The 15,719-nt window shown below is 40.6% G+C and overlaps 1 protein-coding gene across 1 annotated transcript; it reads left to right on the top strand.

Moving 5' to 3' along the window:
• Nucleotides 1–12,897: 12,897 nt before the first annotated feature.
• Nucleotides 12,898–15,719, top strand: LOC110603451 (GDSL esterase/lipase At5g45950). The gene is made up of 5 exons (XM_021741184.2): nucleotides 12,898–13,312; nucleotides 13,760–13,890; nucleotides 14,128–14,361; nucleotides 15,057–15,303; nucleotides 15,420–15,719. The coding sequence occupies exons 1-5, from the start codon at nucleotides 13,042–13,044 to the stop codon at nucleotides 15,608–15,610; spliced, it is 1,074 nt and encodes a 357-aa protein (XP_021596876.1). The 5' UTR covers nucleotides 12,898–13,041; the 3' UTR covers nucleotides 15,611–15,719.

The following is a 15,719-nucleotide window of genomic DNA, read 5'->3' as shown; positions in this document are numbered from 1 at the left end:
ATTCAACCAGTAAGTCAATCGACCAAATTTAAACAAGATATACACTCCATAAATCAAGTAAGCATATCCACAATCACAAATTCTCTATTCATCTCACTAGTTCTTGCTCTATTTCTCTAGGTAATTTTTCTATTTTTTTTTTGTGTTCTTTGCAAATTGATATATGGATCTTAGATACTGGAGCTACTATTCATTTCTGTTATTCTCTTAGTAGTTTCTTATCATACAAAAGAATTAGACCTATACGTGTCAAATTACCAAATGGTACCACAGTTACTGCAGACATATCTGGCACAATATATTTCTCACATTGTCTCATTCTTCATGAAGTCTTATATATACCACAGTTTTCTTTCAACCTTATTTCAGTCACCAAATTGACCTCAACACTTCATTGTTATTTCATCTTTTCTCATGATAAATGCATCTTATAAGAGCAAAATACCTTGAAGAAGATTGGTTTAGCTAAAGCAAAAGATGGCTTTTGCCTCATGAAAGATCCTGCAACATCCTCTCCTTCATTCAATACAGTTTTATCCTCGGTTGAACCTGTTAATTTTTCATCCTTTCAAAATTATTTTTCTAGTGACCATTCAAGACCATATCTATACATGGTCATAGATATTTTTTAACAGTAGTATATGATTTCTCTATACCCATCTCAATATTTTTGATGAAGTACAAGTTAGAGGCATCAGGTTTGCTACAAACCTTTGTCCATTTCATTGATACTCAATTCTTTATCAAAGTTAAAAATATTTAAAGTGATAATGGATCAAGATTTAAAATGGATCAGTTTTATGCAAATAAGGGTATCATACACCAGACAAGCTGTATAGAGACCCCAAAACAGAACTCTATTATTGAGAGAAAACACTAGCATATTTTGAATACGGCTCGAGCCTTATTATTTCAAGTTAGTCTACCCAAGGTGTTCTGGTCTTATGCCATTTTACACTCAATTTTCTTAATTAATAGATAGCCTACACCAATTATTGGAAATAAATCACCATATGAATTGTTTTATCAAAAGCTGCCTGATCTTTTATTTTTAAAATATTTGGTTTTTTGTGTTTTGTAGCTGTAATACCCGGCTAGACTCCGGTATCGGAATTCTTACCGTCCGGTGGAATCTCGAATGTCGGAAGCCTCTAGTAGGGTAGAATCATGTTTTCATAAAACGTTTTCAGGTATTTCATGGTTTTAAGTAAAATGGAAATGAGTTTTTTTGCATAAAAACAACCTTGGAGGAAAACTCAGGTTCGGCCGCCGAACATGCATGCCTTCGGGAGCGCCTTTAGGCCCCCGAAAGCATAAGTGAAGAAGTCCAGGTTCGGCCGTCGAACATGGCATGCATGCGGAGGCACATTCGGCCCCCGAACGTGGCCTGACCAGCCACTATAAAAGGGTCCCTTAGCCGAAAACGGGCGAGCTTTTCCCCATTTTCGGCCAAGGTGAGCTTTCCGCCGCCCCTCACCGATCTTTGATGTTTTTCCTCTAGATCTTTCAAGTTTTTCATTTGTTTTAACTTCGTTTTGAAGATTTGAGCTTTTGAGCAAAGTTTTGGAGCTTTGAGGTTCAAGAACTCAAATCTCTCCCAACTCCAAGTTTGGTCGCCTCTACTCTCGATCTTCAAGAGGTAAGAGTCGATCTCTAGCTTATATTATGTTTTAAGTAAGTTTTATGAAGTTCATGGGGATAGAATGCATGTTTAGGTCATAGTTATGTTTATGGGTATAAATGTATGTTCTTGAGCAATGTGGCTTGTAATGTGTGTTTGATGTGTTGTAGTTGGGGCTTAAGGTAGTTTGAGACCCCTAGGAGCTTGAATGCATGTTTTGGTTGAGCTAAATGCATGTTGGTTTGAGTTTGGAGGCAATTGTGCATGTTTGAACCGAGTTTCTGCCCTTTGGGAGAAACCAGGTTCGGCAGCCGAAGGGACTTTCGGCCGCCGAACCCTCTTGTGGAGGCAGCCTTTGGCTGCCGAAGCTTGCCCCCGAAAGGAGACTTTCGTCTCTGTCTGGGAGTTTCGGCCGCCGAAAGTGCGGCCGAACATGCATGAGTTTCGCCTCTGTCTGGGAGTTTCGGCCGCCGAAGGTGCCGCCGAACCTGCCTGACTTTCGGCTCTGGAGGGACTTTCGGCCGCCGAACCTGCCGCCGAAAGTGCCCTGTCCAGCCCTTTCTTGCATGTTTTTCTATGATTGTTTCATGATGTTTTAGGGGGTTTTTGGGGAGTAGTTTAGAGTTATGTTCATGTATGTTTGGTCCCTCATTTGAGTCCACCTATGTAGGTTCGGACCCGAGGAACCGAGGACCCCAGCAGTGAGTCTGTTGCCCCAGTGTCTGGTCAGAGTTATCCAGAGGTGAGTGGAATAACTTATTATGTTTTAAAGCAAAGAATGAACTTTTCAACATGTTTCACGCATCATGAATGCCATGTGATGAATTAGGTTGCTTGCAGTAGAATTCACGAATATGTTGCATTGCATATTTTTATGTTGATGTGGATGAATGTTGGATGATCCATAGCCCTCGATCTATGATATGACGATGTGATATGTACGGTACGGAAAGTAAGACCAGTGGGACCCATTCTACGTTCGCTGGCACTATGTAAGAGAAAGACCAGGACCCATTCTACGTTCTGGCACAGTTGGACTATGTAGAGGGCTATTGGTGACAAGTTCATCCTTGATGTGATTAGCTGTGATGTGATGCATTCCATGATCCATATGATTTAAATGTTTTTATTATTCTGCTCACTGGGCTCTAGTAGCTCATCCCTCTCCCATTTTCCCCAGGATTGCAAGTACAGGGTAGACCAGGAGATCCATAAGAGTATTGAAGTCCTGTGTATGTAATAGATAGTGTGGACATGATAAATGTATTAATGTTATGTAAAAGTACAGTTTCAGTCATGTATTGATATTGAGGATTAGATATTGTGCTTGACATTGTGTATGAGGTATCCCTTTTATTACATGATAAAAAATGTTTTATAATGTTCATGAAAGCCAACTCATCTTATGATGTATCGCCCATTGGGGCATTGATGAGATCCCACAGAGGGATCACAATTATGATTATGACTATGTACAGTGTATGTTCAGGTTGAGTTGGATGTTGAAGGAAAAGTTTTAAATTTTTATGTATGTTGTTGATCATGTATGGGATTAAACAGGTTTTCAGGATGTATGTCAGGCTTGCTACGGGTCCCGGCGGCCTTAAGCCGACCTGGATCCTAGCGCCGGTAGCGGTCCTATTTTCGGGTCGTTACAGAATGGTATCAGAGCCCTAGGTTCATAGGATCGGACCTAGAGTGTCGGGCTCATAGATGTTCTAGAAGGTCAAGCACAATAGGAAAGATCATGTCCACTAGGATAGGATGTGGAGTCCTGTCTTGTATGATGATGTGAAATGTCATGATTATATACATGTGCATTGATGCTATGATATGAATGATGTATATGTGATGAGGGTTCATGTGTGCCCACATGAACCATATGATGCTAATGTTTGTATGATGTGTACTGTTTTTCAGAAAACAGGATGAGAGGAACCCGTCGATCGGCAAGATTGACTGGAGTACCACCTGAGGATGAGGGCACGAGCGCCCGTCCTCCTACATTGCCTAGGGCAATGTCTTGTAGAGCCAACAGAGAAAGAGTGTCAAGGGACTCTAGAAGGTCTTTTGACGCTAGTAGAAAGGGGACTGATAGAGGAGGAAGTTCTTCAGATGTGAGGGAGGTTATGGAAGAGGATCAGAGGAGGGATGGGAACCTGGATGTGAGCATGGAGGAAGAAGGGACAGGGGAATCTTAGGGAGGCGTTCAGGCCTCGGGGTATGGTTTTCCACCCCATTACCCACCCTTTCCACAGGGTTCAGGGTATCCGATGGGAGGCACATCGGATTATCCCAGCTTTAACCCCTACCCTACCTACATGCCTTATCCACCTTTCTATCCACCTTACACACAGTACCCAGCTTATCCACCCTCACCCTTCTATCCTAACCCTGCAAACCCCACCTCGGGGAATGCTGCACCCCCACCTCCACCACCTACAGAACCAACAGCCCCAGTTACTCAACCTTCCAGACCTAGCTCAGCCGGTGGGAGCAAAGTAAAGATGACAGATTACCTTAAGCTGGATGCTCCCAAATACAAGTCAGGGGATGACCCCTTTGAGTACTTGAGAGTAGTGAAGACAATAACTGATGAGCTAGGGGCGGATGATAACAGGGCCATTCAGATGGCAGGGTTCACCTTAAAGTGCAAGAAGGCACGAGAATGGTTCAAGTGTTATGTGGACCCGAGACTAGACGGTATGACATGGGAGGAATTTGCGAATGAGTTCGCTGGTTGGGCTTTTCCAGACAGTTCCAGAGAACTGAAAATGATTGAGTTTGAGCAACTGCGGCAGACAGAGCACATGAGTGTAGAGGAGTTCACGGATAAATTCTTGGAGCTATTGCCTTTTTCAGGGCAAGCTCTAGATACAGATACGAAGAAAGCCAAGAGATATGTTATGAAGTTGCATTCTAGGTACTCCTCGTTGATTCAGTCAGTTGAGAGGGAAAGTTTCCACACTGTGGTGGATATGGCTCGAAGGATGGAGGCGAGTGCCATAGTTGAGGGGTCAGTGAAGCAGTCAGAGACCCAGTCTTCAGGGGTTAAGACCCCAGGCAGAGGAGGGCCAGGTCTCTCTTCTCAGAGCTCAAGTAAGAAGAGGTGGGATAACACCACCAAGAAGCCGAAGAAGAATAAGTTTTGGAACAAGTTGAAGTCCGGTCTGGGTTTTGGCGGTGGCTCGAGCTCAGGCTCAGATGGTACAGAATGCCAGAGATGTGGAAGACCGCACAGGGGAGTGTGTCGAGCTGGGACTAATACATGTTTCAGATGTGGACAGGAGGGACACATAGCTCAGGAGTGTCCTAGAGCACCTTTTATGGGTCAGCCCCAGCAGACAGCTTCTGGTAGTGTGGCACAGCCAGCAACTCCAACCACAACTCAGGGCAGTGGCAGAGGTAGAGGGAGAGGGGCAGCCTCTTCTTCTGGTTCCCGAGGTGAAGGTCCATCAGCTACAGCCAGGATCTTCACCATGACTTAGCAAGAGGCTAACACATCCAACACCGTGGTGTCAGGTAATCTCGTCATTGGGTGTTCCGATGTGTATGCATTAATGGACCTGGGTGCATCTCATTCATTTATTGCTCCGAGAGCCGTCGAGAGGTTGGGTCTGATAGTCTCTGGGTTAGAGTGTCCCCTATGGGTCAGTGGACCTAAGTGTGACCCGTCAGTGGCAGTGTCAGTCTGCCAGTACAGTCCAGTTTTTGTTGAGGAAAGATGCCTCTCCGCCGACCTTGTGGTTCTAGATTTGACAGACTTTGACGTCATTCTAGGGATGGATTGGCTATCTACCCATGGTGCTACCTTGGACTGCAGAGACAAGGTAGTCAAGTTCAGAGATCAGGACGGGTCAGAGGTCGTCTTCAGAGGAGACAAAAGGGGTACACCTAGAGGTCTGATATCAGCTCTTCAGGCTCGTAGGTTGCTTAGGAAGGGATGTCAGGGGTACTTAGCTCATGTGAGAGAGCTTAGTAGTCAGGTCAGGGAGCCAGCCTCGGTGCCAGTTGTCAGAGAGTTTCAGGATGTCTTTCCAGATGAGCTTCCAGGTTTACCACCTGCTAGGGAGATAGAGTTCGAGATAGAGTTGGTGCCTGGAACTAGACCGATCTCTATCCCTCCCTACAGGATGGCCCCAGCCGAGTTGAAGGAGTTGAAAGAACAGTTGCAAGAGCTGGTAGAGAAGGGCTTCATCCGACAGAGTACCTCACCTTGGGGTGCTCCGGTCTTGTTTGTGAGAAAGAAGGATGGATCCCTTAGACTTTGTATCGACTACAGGCAGTTGAACAAAGTCACTACCAAAAATAAGTACCCTCTGCCTAGGATCGATGATCTATTCGACCAGCTATCAGGGGCGGGTTGTTTCTCCAAAATAGATCTGAGATCGGGGTACCATCAGCTAAGGATAAGGGATGAAGATGTGCCGAAGACAGCTTTCAGGACCAGATATGGGCATTTTGACTTCCTTGTAATGCCGTTCGGGTTAACCAACGCCCCTGCAGCATTCATGGATCTCATGAACAGAGTATTTAGCCAATACCTGGATCACTTTGTTATTGTCTTCATAGATGATATCTTAGTGTATTCTAGGAATGCAGAGGAGCATGCCCATCATCTGAGGTTGGTTCTGCAGACTTTGAGGGAACATGGCTTGTATGCCAAGTTCTCTAAGTGTGAATTTTGGCTGAGGAGCATTTCGTTCTTGGGGCATGTAGTGTCAGAGAATGGGATAGAGGTAGACCCCAAGAAGACAGAAACTGTGGCTAACTGGCCTAGACCCACTTCAGTGACAGAGATTAGAAGTTTCTTGGGTTTGGCAGGTTACTACAGGAGGTTCGTTCAGGACTTCTCAAAGATTGCAGCTCCTCTGACCAGACTGACCAGGAAGAATCAGAAGTTTGTGTGGACCGACCAGTGCGAAGAGAGTTTTGAAGAGCTTAAGAAGAGGTTGACTTCAGCACCAGTTTTAGCTCTGCCATCTAGTGATGAGGACTTTACAGTCTTTTGTGATGCGTCCCGTGTGGGACTGGGTTGTGTACTAATGCAGAATGAGAGGGTGATCGCTTATGCTTCTAGGCAGCTGAAGAAGCATGAGTTTAATTACCCCACACATGACCTGGAGATGGTAGCAGTAATCTTTGCACTCAAGATGTGGAGGCACTACCTCTATGGGGTTAAATGTGAGATCTTTACAGATCATAAAAGCCTGCAGTACATCCTGAGTCAAAGAGATTTGAATTTGAGACAGAGGAGATGGGTGGAGCTGCTGAGTGACTATGATTGCAAGATTCAGTATCATCCGGGTAAGGCGAATGTCGTGGTAGACGCTCTAAGTCGGAAGTCACTAGGCAGTTTATCCCACATATCGGCAGAGAGGAGGCCAGTGGTGAAGGAGTTTTACAAGCTCATTGAGGAAGGTCTACAGATGGAGTTGTCTGGTACAGGTGCCTTGGTGGCCCAGATGAGAGTGGCACCCGTGTTTCTGAAGCAGGTGGCTCAGAAACAGCATGAGGACCCGGAGTTAGTAAAGATTGCCAGGACTGTTCAGTCAGGCAATGATAGTGAGTTCAGATTCGACAGCAAGGGGATCCTCCGCTATGGGAGCAGACTATGTGTACTAGATGACGTAGGGCTAAAAGGAGACATTATGAGGGAGGCTCATAATGCAAGATACAGCATTCACCCCGGAGCCACCAAGATGTATCAAAATCTAAAGAAGGTTTATTGGTGGCCAGCTATGAAGAAAGAAGTGGCACAGTTTGTGTCAGCCTGCGAAGTGTGTCAGAGGGTGAAGCTGGAACATCAGAAGTCGGCTGGAATGCTTAACCCGCTACCTATTCCAGAATGGAAATGGGAAAATATAGCTATGGACTTCGTAGTGGGGTTACCGACGGCGTCCAACAGAGTGGACTCCATATGGGTGATTGTGGACAGACTCACCAAATCTGCTCACTTCATTCCTGTCAGGAGTGGCTATTCTGTGGACAAGTTGGCACAGGTGTATGTCGATGAGATCGTCAGACTGCATGGGGTTCCTGTTTCGATAGTGTCAGATAGAGGGCCCCAGTTCACCTCCAGATTTTGGCGGAGTCTGCAGAACGCCATGGGTACTAGGTTGGATTTTAGCACTGCTTTCCATCCACAGACGGACGGAAAATCAGAAAGGACCATCCAGACCATAGAGGATATGCTCAGGATGTGTGTGCTGGACTTTGGCGGTTCTTGGAGGCAGCATCTACCTTTGGTGGAGTGTGCCTACAACAACAGCCATCATGCTAGCATCGGGATGGCTCCATATGAAGCTTTGTATGGGAGGAAGTGCAGATCACCTGTTTGCTGGGAAGAAGTTGGGGAAAAGGCCTTGGCAGGGCCTGAGCTAGTAGAGATCACCAGCAGGGTGGTACCCATAATCAGAGAGAGAATCAAGACTGCTGCCAGCAGACAGAAAAGTTATGCAGACGTCCGCAGAAGGCAGGTCGAGTTTCAGGAGGGGGATCTGGTATTGCTCAAGGTGTCTCCTATGAAAGGAGTGGTTCGCTTCGGGAAGAAAGGTAAACTAGCCCCACGATACATCGGACCCTTTGAAATCTTGCAAAAGATTGGGAATGTGTCGTACAAGCTAGATTTACCTACTTCAATGGAAAGAATCCATCCGGTTTTCCATGTTTCAATGTTAAGGAAGTTTGTGTCAGATCCGAGTAAGGTTCTTAGTGAGCCTGATGTGGAGGTCCAAGAGGATCTCACCTATGTTGAACAGTCAGTACGGATCATAGACACCCAGATCAGAAAGCTAAGAAACAAGGAAATCCCGATGGTGAAAGTCCTGTGGAACCACCACAATTTGGAGGAATGCACTTGGGAGACATGGGAGTCTATGCTCCAGCAGTACCCTCATCTCTTTTAAGGTTAGATCTCTATGTTTTTATGTGCTATGTATGTATGTTATGTTTTATGCCATGCTATGTGCTAGTTGAGGTACATTCGGGGACGAATGTTCTTAAAGGGGGGAGAATGTAATACCCGGCTAGACTCCAGTATCGGAATTCTTACCGTCCGGTGGAATCTCGGATGTCGGAAGCCTCTAGTAGGGTAGAATCATGTTTTCATAAAACGTTTTAAGGTATTTCATGGTTTTAAGTAAAATGGAAATGAGTTTTTTTGCATAAAAACAACCTTGGAGGAAAACTCAGGTTCGGCCGCCGAACATGCATGCCTTCGGGAGCGCCTTTAGGCCCCCGAAAGCATAAGTGAGGAAGTCCAGGTTCGGCCGCCGAACCTCAAGTTCGGCCGCCGAACATGGCATGCATGCGGAGGCACATTCGGCCCCCGAACGTGGCCTGGCCAGCCACTATAAAAGGGTCCCTTAGCCGAAAACGGGCGAGCTTTTCCCCATTTTCGGCCAAGGTGAGCTTTCCGCCGCCCCTCACTGATCTTTGATGTTTTTCCTCTAGATCTTTCAAGTTTTTCATTTGTTTTAACTTCGTTTTGAAGATTTGAGCTTTTGAGCAAAGTTTTGGAGCTTTGAGGTTCAAGAACTCAAATCTCTCCCAACTCCAAGTTTGGTCGCCTCTACTCTCGATCTTCAAGAGGTAAGAGTCGATCTCTAGCTTATATTATGTTTTAAGTAAGTTTTATGAAGTTCATGGGGATAGAATGCATGTTTAGGTCATAGTTATGTTTATGGGTATAAATGTATGTTCTTGAGCAATGTGGCTTGTAATGTGTGTTTGATGTGTTGTAGTTGGGGCTTAAGGTAGTTTGAGACCCCTAGGAGCTTGAATGCATGTTTTGGTTGAGCTAAATGCATGTTGGTTTGAGTTTGGAGGCAATTGTGCATGTTTGAACCGAGTTTCTGCCCTTTGGGAGAAACCAGGTTCAGCAGCCGAAGGGACTTTCGGCCGCCGAACCCTCTTGTGGAGGCAGCCTTCGGCTGCCGAAGCTTGCCCCTGAAAGGAGACTTTCGTCTCTGTCTGGGAGTTTCGGCCGCTGAAAGTGCCGCCGAACATGCATGAGTTTCGCCTCTGTCTGGGAGTTTCGGCCGCCGAAGGTGCCGCCGAACCTGCCTGACTTTCGGCTCTGGAGGGACTTTCGGCCGCCGAACCTGCCGCCGAAAGTGCCCTGTCCAGCCCTTTCTTGCATGTTTTTCTATGATTGTTTCATGATATTTTAGGGGGTTTTTGGGTAGTAGTTTAGAGTTATGTTCATGTATGTTTGGTCCCTCATTTGAGTCCACCTGTGTAGGTTCGGACCCGAGGAACCGAGGACCCCAGCAGTGAGTCTGTTGCCCCAGTGTCTGGTCAGAGCTATCCAGAGGTGAGTGGAATAACTTATTATGTTTTAAAGCAAAGAATGAACTTTTCAGCATGTTTCACGCATCATGAATGCCATGTGATGAATTAGGTTGCTTGCATTAGAATTCACGAATATGTTGCATTGCATATTTTTATGTTGATGTGGATGAATGTTGGATGATCCATAGCCCTCGATCTATGATATGACGATGTGATATGTACGGTACGGAAAGTAAGACCAGTGGGACCCATTCTACGTTCGCTGGCACTATGTAAGAGAAAGACCAGGACCCATTCTACGTTCTGGCACAGTTGGACACTGTTATGTTATGATATGTAAGGGAAAGACCAAGACCCATTCTACGTTCTGGCACAGTTGGACTATGTAGAGGGCTATTGGTGACAAGTTCATCCTTGATGTGATTAGCTGTGATGTGATGCATTCCATGATCCATATGATTTAAATGTTTTTATTATTCTGCTCACTGGGCTCTAGTAGCTCATCCCTCTCCCATTTTCCCCAGGATTGCAGGTACATGGTAGATCAGGAGATCCATAAGAGTATTGAAGTCCTGTGTATGTAATAGATAGTGTGGACATGATAAATGTATTAATGTTATGTAAAAGTACAGTTTCAGTCATGTATTGATATTGAGGATTAGATATTGTGCTTGACATTGTGTATGAGGTGTCCCTTTTATTACATGATCAAAAATGTTTTATAATGTTCATGAAAGCCAACTCATCTTATGATGTATCGCCCATTGGGGCATTGATGAGATCCCACAGAGGGATCACGGTTATGATTATGACTATGTACAGTGTATGTTCAGGTTGAGTTGGATGTTGAAGGAAAAGTTTTAAATTTTTATGTATGTTGTTGATCATGTATGGGATTAAACAGGTTTTCAGGATGTATGTCAGGCTTGCTACGGGTCCCGGCGGCCTTAAGCCGACCTGGATCCTAGCGCCGGTAGCGGTCCGATTTTCGGGTCGTTACAGTAGCTACATTAACTACTGCTAGAACTAAATTTGACTCTAGAGCAAAGAAATGCATCTTCTTGGGATACAAACCTAGACTTAAAGGATTTGTTATTTTTGATCTATCATCTAGAGAAGTTTCTGTTTCCAAAATATCATTTTATATGAGTTTGTTTTTCTTTTCAAACATCAATCTGATTCAAATCTATCTCATATATCTACAAAACCTATTGTTCTTCCTCAAGGCTGTACTATTCCTAGTGATTTCTCTGCTTATCCTATTATTCCTAATTATAATACAGATTCTTAGCCTCTTGAGTTGCCTGCCCTTCCTCAGCAATCATATGTTTCTAAAACTTCTACCAAAACCAAAAGAAAACCTTCTTATCTTTAAGACTACCCTTGCAACTCACTTAGTTTTATTCCTTCCCACTCACAATCGAGTGTTCTTTATTCCCTTTCACAAGTTCTTATATATGATCATGTTTCTTCCACCCATAAGAACTTCATTATGTCTACTTTAACTATAACCGAACCAATAACATACACACAGGTAGTCAAACTCGATTCTTGAAGAGAAGCAATGCAAGTTGAGATTGTTGCTTTAGAAAAAAATTGTATATGGAAACTCATAAACCTACCACCAGGAAAGATCCTCATCAGATGAAAATGGATTTATAAGGTAAAATTTAAGGCAAATGGTTCAATAGAAAGATACAAAGCCAAATTTGTTTCCAAAGGCTATATCCAAACTAAAGGTATAGACTACTTTGATACCTTTTCTTGTGGCAAAGATGACCAGAATATGATTAGTTCTTGCTTTAGCTGCTGCACATAATTGGTATCTACACCAATTAGATGTAAACAATGCTTTTTTACATGGTGACCTTAATGAAGAAGTATACATGATTTTGCTTCTTGATTTTCAAACTAACAACTCTAACAAGGTATGCAGGTTGTTGAAGTACTTATATGGTTTAAAACAAGCTAGTAGACAATGGTTTTCTAAACTCTCTAATGCCTTGTTAGCCCTTGGATATGTATAAAGCAAGTCGGACCACTCATTGTTCACAAAGAAGACAAATATTTCTTTTGCTACTTTACTAGTTTATGTAGATGACATCATTTTGGTAGGAAATAACATGGAGGAGATAAATGCAGCCAAATCCTTTCTCGATACTTCTTTTAAAATCAAAGATCTAGGAGAGCTAAAATTTTTTCAAAGTCTGAAAATTACAAGATCTCCTAAAGGAATTATCCTTAACCAAAGAAAAAATTTCTTTTCTTTTCTTTTCTACACCAAAGATTTTCTTTTCTCAAAACTTATTTAAAATATATATATATATATATATATATATGAAAATTTTTATATAAATTTGATCATATCAATCATTGAAAAAATTATCAATTATAAATATTATTTCTTTTATAAATTATTACTTTCAAATAATTAAAAAATATTATTAGATTTTTTTTTTGAAATGGGATTATTAAATCTTTATAATATAAGAAAATTCATTATTTAATTTTTTTAATTTTAAAAAATTTGTTAAAATATTTTTGAAGTTATAAAATATTTATTAATTAATTTTTTTATTAATTTTGATCTTTAAATATTATGAAAAAATTTAAATACTTTCAATAAAAAATAATTAATTAGTATATATTTTTTAAAAATTAAAATACAGATTTAATGATTAAAACTAATAAAAAATTAAATGGTAAATTTTTTAAAATTTTAAAAATATTTTAAAATAAAAATTTGGGATAGGCCAGGACCTTTCTATGTTGTTGTAGTCGGTCCCTAATTTTCAATATTTAATAATTAAAATTAATAAAAAAATTAATTAATATGATTTTTAAAAATTTAAAAATATTTTATATATTTTTTTGAATGGAGCGAGTAACTAATAGTTTGTGCTGATTAAATAATATTTTGTCTTTATATATAAAATAATTATATAGAATAAATGCTGGCGATTGCCGTTCCAATTAATAGTTTTGAGAACCAATTCACGTCTTCTCTATTTAAGCAGAGAAAGCCTCAAACCATCACACAAACAATAAATCTTCTCTATCATTCCCTTAATATTCCTACCTCAGCTTCTTCATTCCTCTAAAATTTTATCAGTCCTCGCTGAGTTATGGGGACAATGATGACTTTGGCTGCTGCTTTGTCACTAGTGCTGCTGCCATTTCTGTCATGGGGAGTGGATGTTCATCAAGTGAGGCAACTTGCAGCTAAAAACAATGTGACTTGTGTTTTAGTTTTTGGAGATTCAAGTGTTGATCCTGGGAATAACAACCGTCTTCCAACTTCTATAAAAAGCAATTTCCTTCCTTATGGAAGAGATTTCTTTAATGGCCGCCCTACTGGGAGGTTCTCTAATGGAAGACTTGCCACTGACTTCATAGGTAATAGCTCTCTCTGCATCTGCCCAAATATAGTAATTGCACCCACCAGCTGTTTGTTTATTTTTCTGTTTTAGAAGTATATGCTTTTGCCTATAGCAGATTTGCATGACTGCAGTCTCCATTCTTCTTATAATTATTATTCTTATTATTTTGAGTCTGCAGTCTCCATTGATAGGATATGGGTTGAATTTTATTTCACATGGATAATTAAGTTTCTGCATTATGGGCTGGACACCAGAAAATGTGTGATGTGTCACGGAAGTGGGTGGATTCATAGCTACCCTCTTGATTATATGGTTGATTTCTACTGTTTCATCTCAACTACTAGTTGCATGTTGTGGCCAGCCAGCTTTTTTTTTGGAAATGCCATAAACAGTAAATTATACAGTGGATCATACTGAAAATTAATAGAACTGATAATTATATGTTTGTTTTTCTAAATTACAGCTGAGGCAATCGGTTATACAAAAGCAATTCCAGCTTTTCTTGACCCTAACGTAAAGGCAACAAATTTGATACATGGTGTTAGTTTTGCATCTGCTGCTTCTGGTTACGATGACCTCACTGCAAATCTCTCAGTAAGCCCTATTAAAATATATCCTTGGGTTCTAAATATATGTATATACTTAATATATTTTTTTAATCTAAACTATCTGATATTTAAAACTTATTAATTCGGATTTACAACAAGTAACCTCTTAAGTTCTAAAATGCTTCATATCCAAAATTTAAACTCAACAATCGTGTTATACCATCTCACTTATTCCGACAGTTTATATATTTAATGATTTAATTTGTGGTGATGATATATGCAGAATGTGTTGCCTGTTTCCAAGCAGCTGGAGTACTTTAAGCACTACAAGCTCCAACTAGTTAGGTTGGTAGGCAAGCATAAGGCAGAAAATATCATAAGAAATGCGATCTTTGTAATCAGTATGGGCAGCAACGATTTTATTCAAAATTACTACCTGGAACCAATTCGCCCCAAGCAATTCCCTGTGGAAGAATACCAAAATTACTTGGCATCTCGCATGGTCGAGGACATCAAGGTATATATATAAATTGATTTTTCTTTAAAGTTCAAATTAAATTACAGGCGCAAATAATTATATATATTCTTAGTGTTTTCTTTTTTATCTAAATCTTTCAAAACTCTGAAATAAACTGATTTAATTAATTATTTTTAAAAAAAATTATTTTTTATATTTTGAAAATTTTATTAAAATTTTTATATGTAAATTTATTAATATATTTTATTTTTAAATTAAAATTAAATAATAAAAAATAAATAACTTTGTTGAATTGTATGGAATTTTTTTTAAATATAAGTTCCTTTTCAGAAACAAACCGAATATTAAATACACTGTTATAAGTCAAATCAAACACCACATTTTGGAACACAAATCTTGTTCCTCTTTTATTAGTTGTCAGCCTTTCCAACAAGTATTTATGAGTCAAAATATGTGAGCGGGTTGAACTGTAACCATCTCAATTAAGTTTTGCAATCAATTTCAAGATAACCCTAGCTTCTGTACTGAACTATAGCTAGCTCTAACTTTGAATCCATTTTTTCCCCCTATCATGTATAAGGGAAAATTACTGTCACACTCTTGAATTTTTTAAAAATTCATTAATTCATTTTATAATAAAATTATTCAGTGAAAATATCTATATATTTTATAATGTTGAATTTTTAATTTTTTTATTAAAAAAATAATTAACTCATGTTTTATTTTGGTTGCAGGAAATGCATAGACTGGGAGCCACAAGAGTGATTGTTGTCGGAGTCCCTCCTTTAGGGTGTATGCCCCTTGTGAAGACGCTCAAGGATGCAAAAATATGTGATCAAACTTACAACCAAGTGGCCTTATCTTTCAATTCCAAGCTACAACAGAAGCTGGCCATGCTCAGGAAAACGTTAGGGATTAAAGATGCATACGTTGATTGCTATAAGATTATAAAAAATGCTGTGGATCGCCCGAAAGAATATGGTCAGTTCTTTTTTCTTTAATCATCGATACGATATTTAAAGTTTTATTAGGGCAAATTATGGAGAGTGGGATCACATCTGAAAGAATAGTTGTGTTGTTTTAATTTATATTGGCAGATTTAGAGGAGACATCGAAGGGTTGCTGTGGATCAGGAACTATAGAATATGGAGATGCATGCAGAGGCATGAAAACGTGTGAAGATGCATCAAAGTATGCATTTTGGGATGCCGTTCATCCAACAGAGAAAATGTACCAAATTGTTGCTGAAGAAGCTATGAGATCTCTCAATGAAGCACTCTTGCGATGAGGATATATATATCATCTGCCTAGCTATGTGTTAGCTTCTCAATTCATTGTTGTATTTTGTCATGTAATAATTATAATTGAAGTTAAATGAAACGAGTTTATATAGCTAA

This window comes from Manihot esculenta, chromosome 16, assembly GCF_001659605.2.
Source record: "Manihot esculenta cultivar AM560-2 chromosome 16, M.esculenta_v8, whole genome shotgun sequence".
NCBI lineage: Eukaryota > Viridiplantae > Streptophyta > Magnoliopsida > Malpighiales > Euphorbiaceae > Manihot > Manihot esculenta.
The sequence above is the reverse complement of the archived record's forward strand: the minus strand, read 5'-3'. Positions and strand labels throughout refer to the sequence as shown.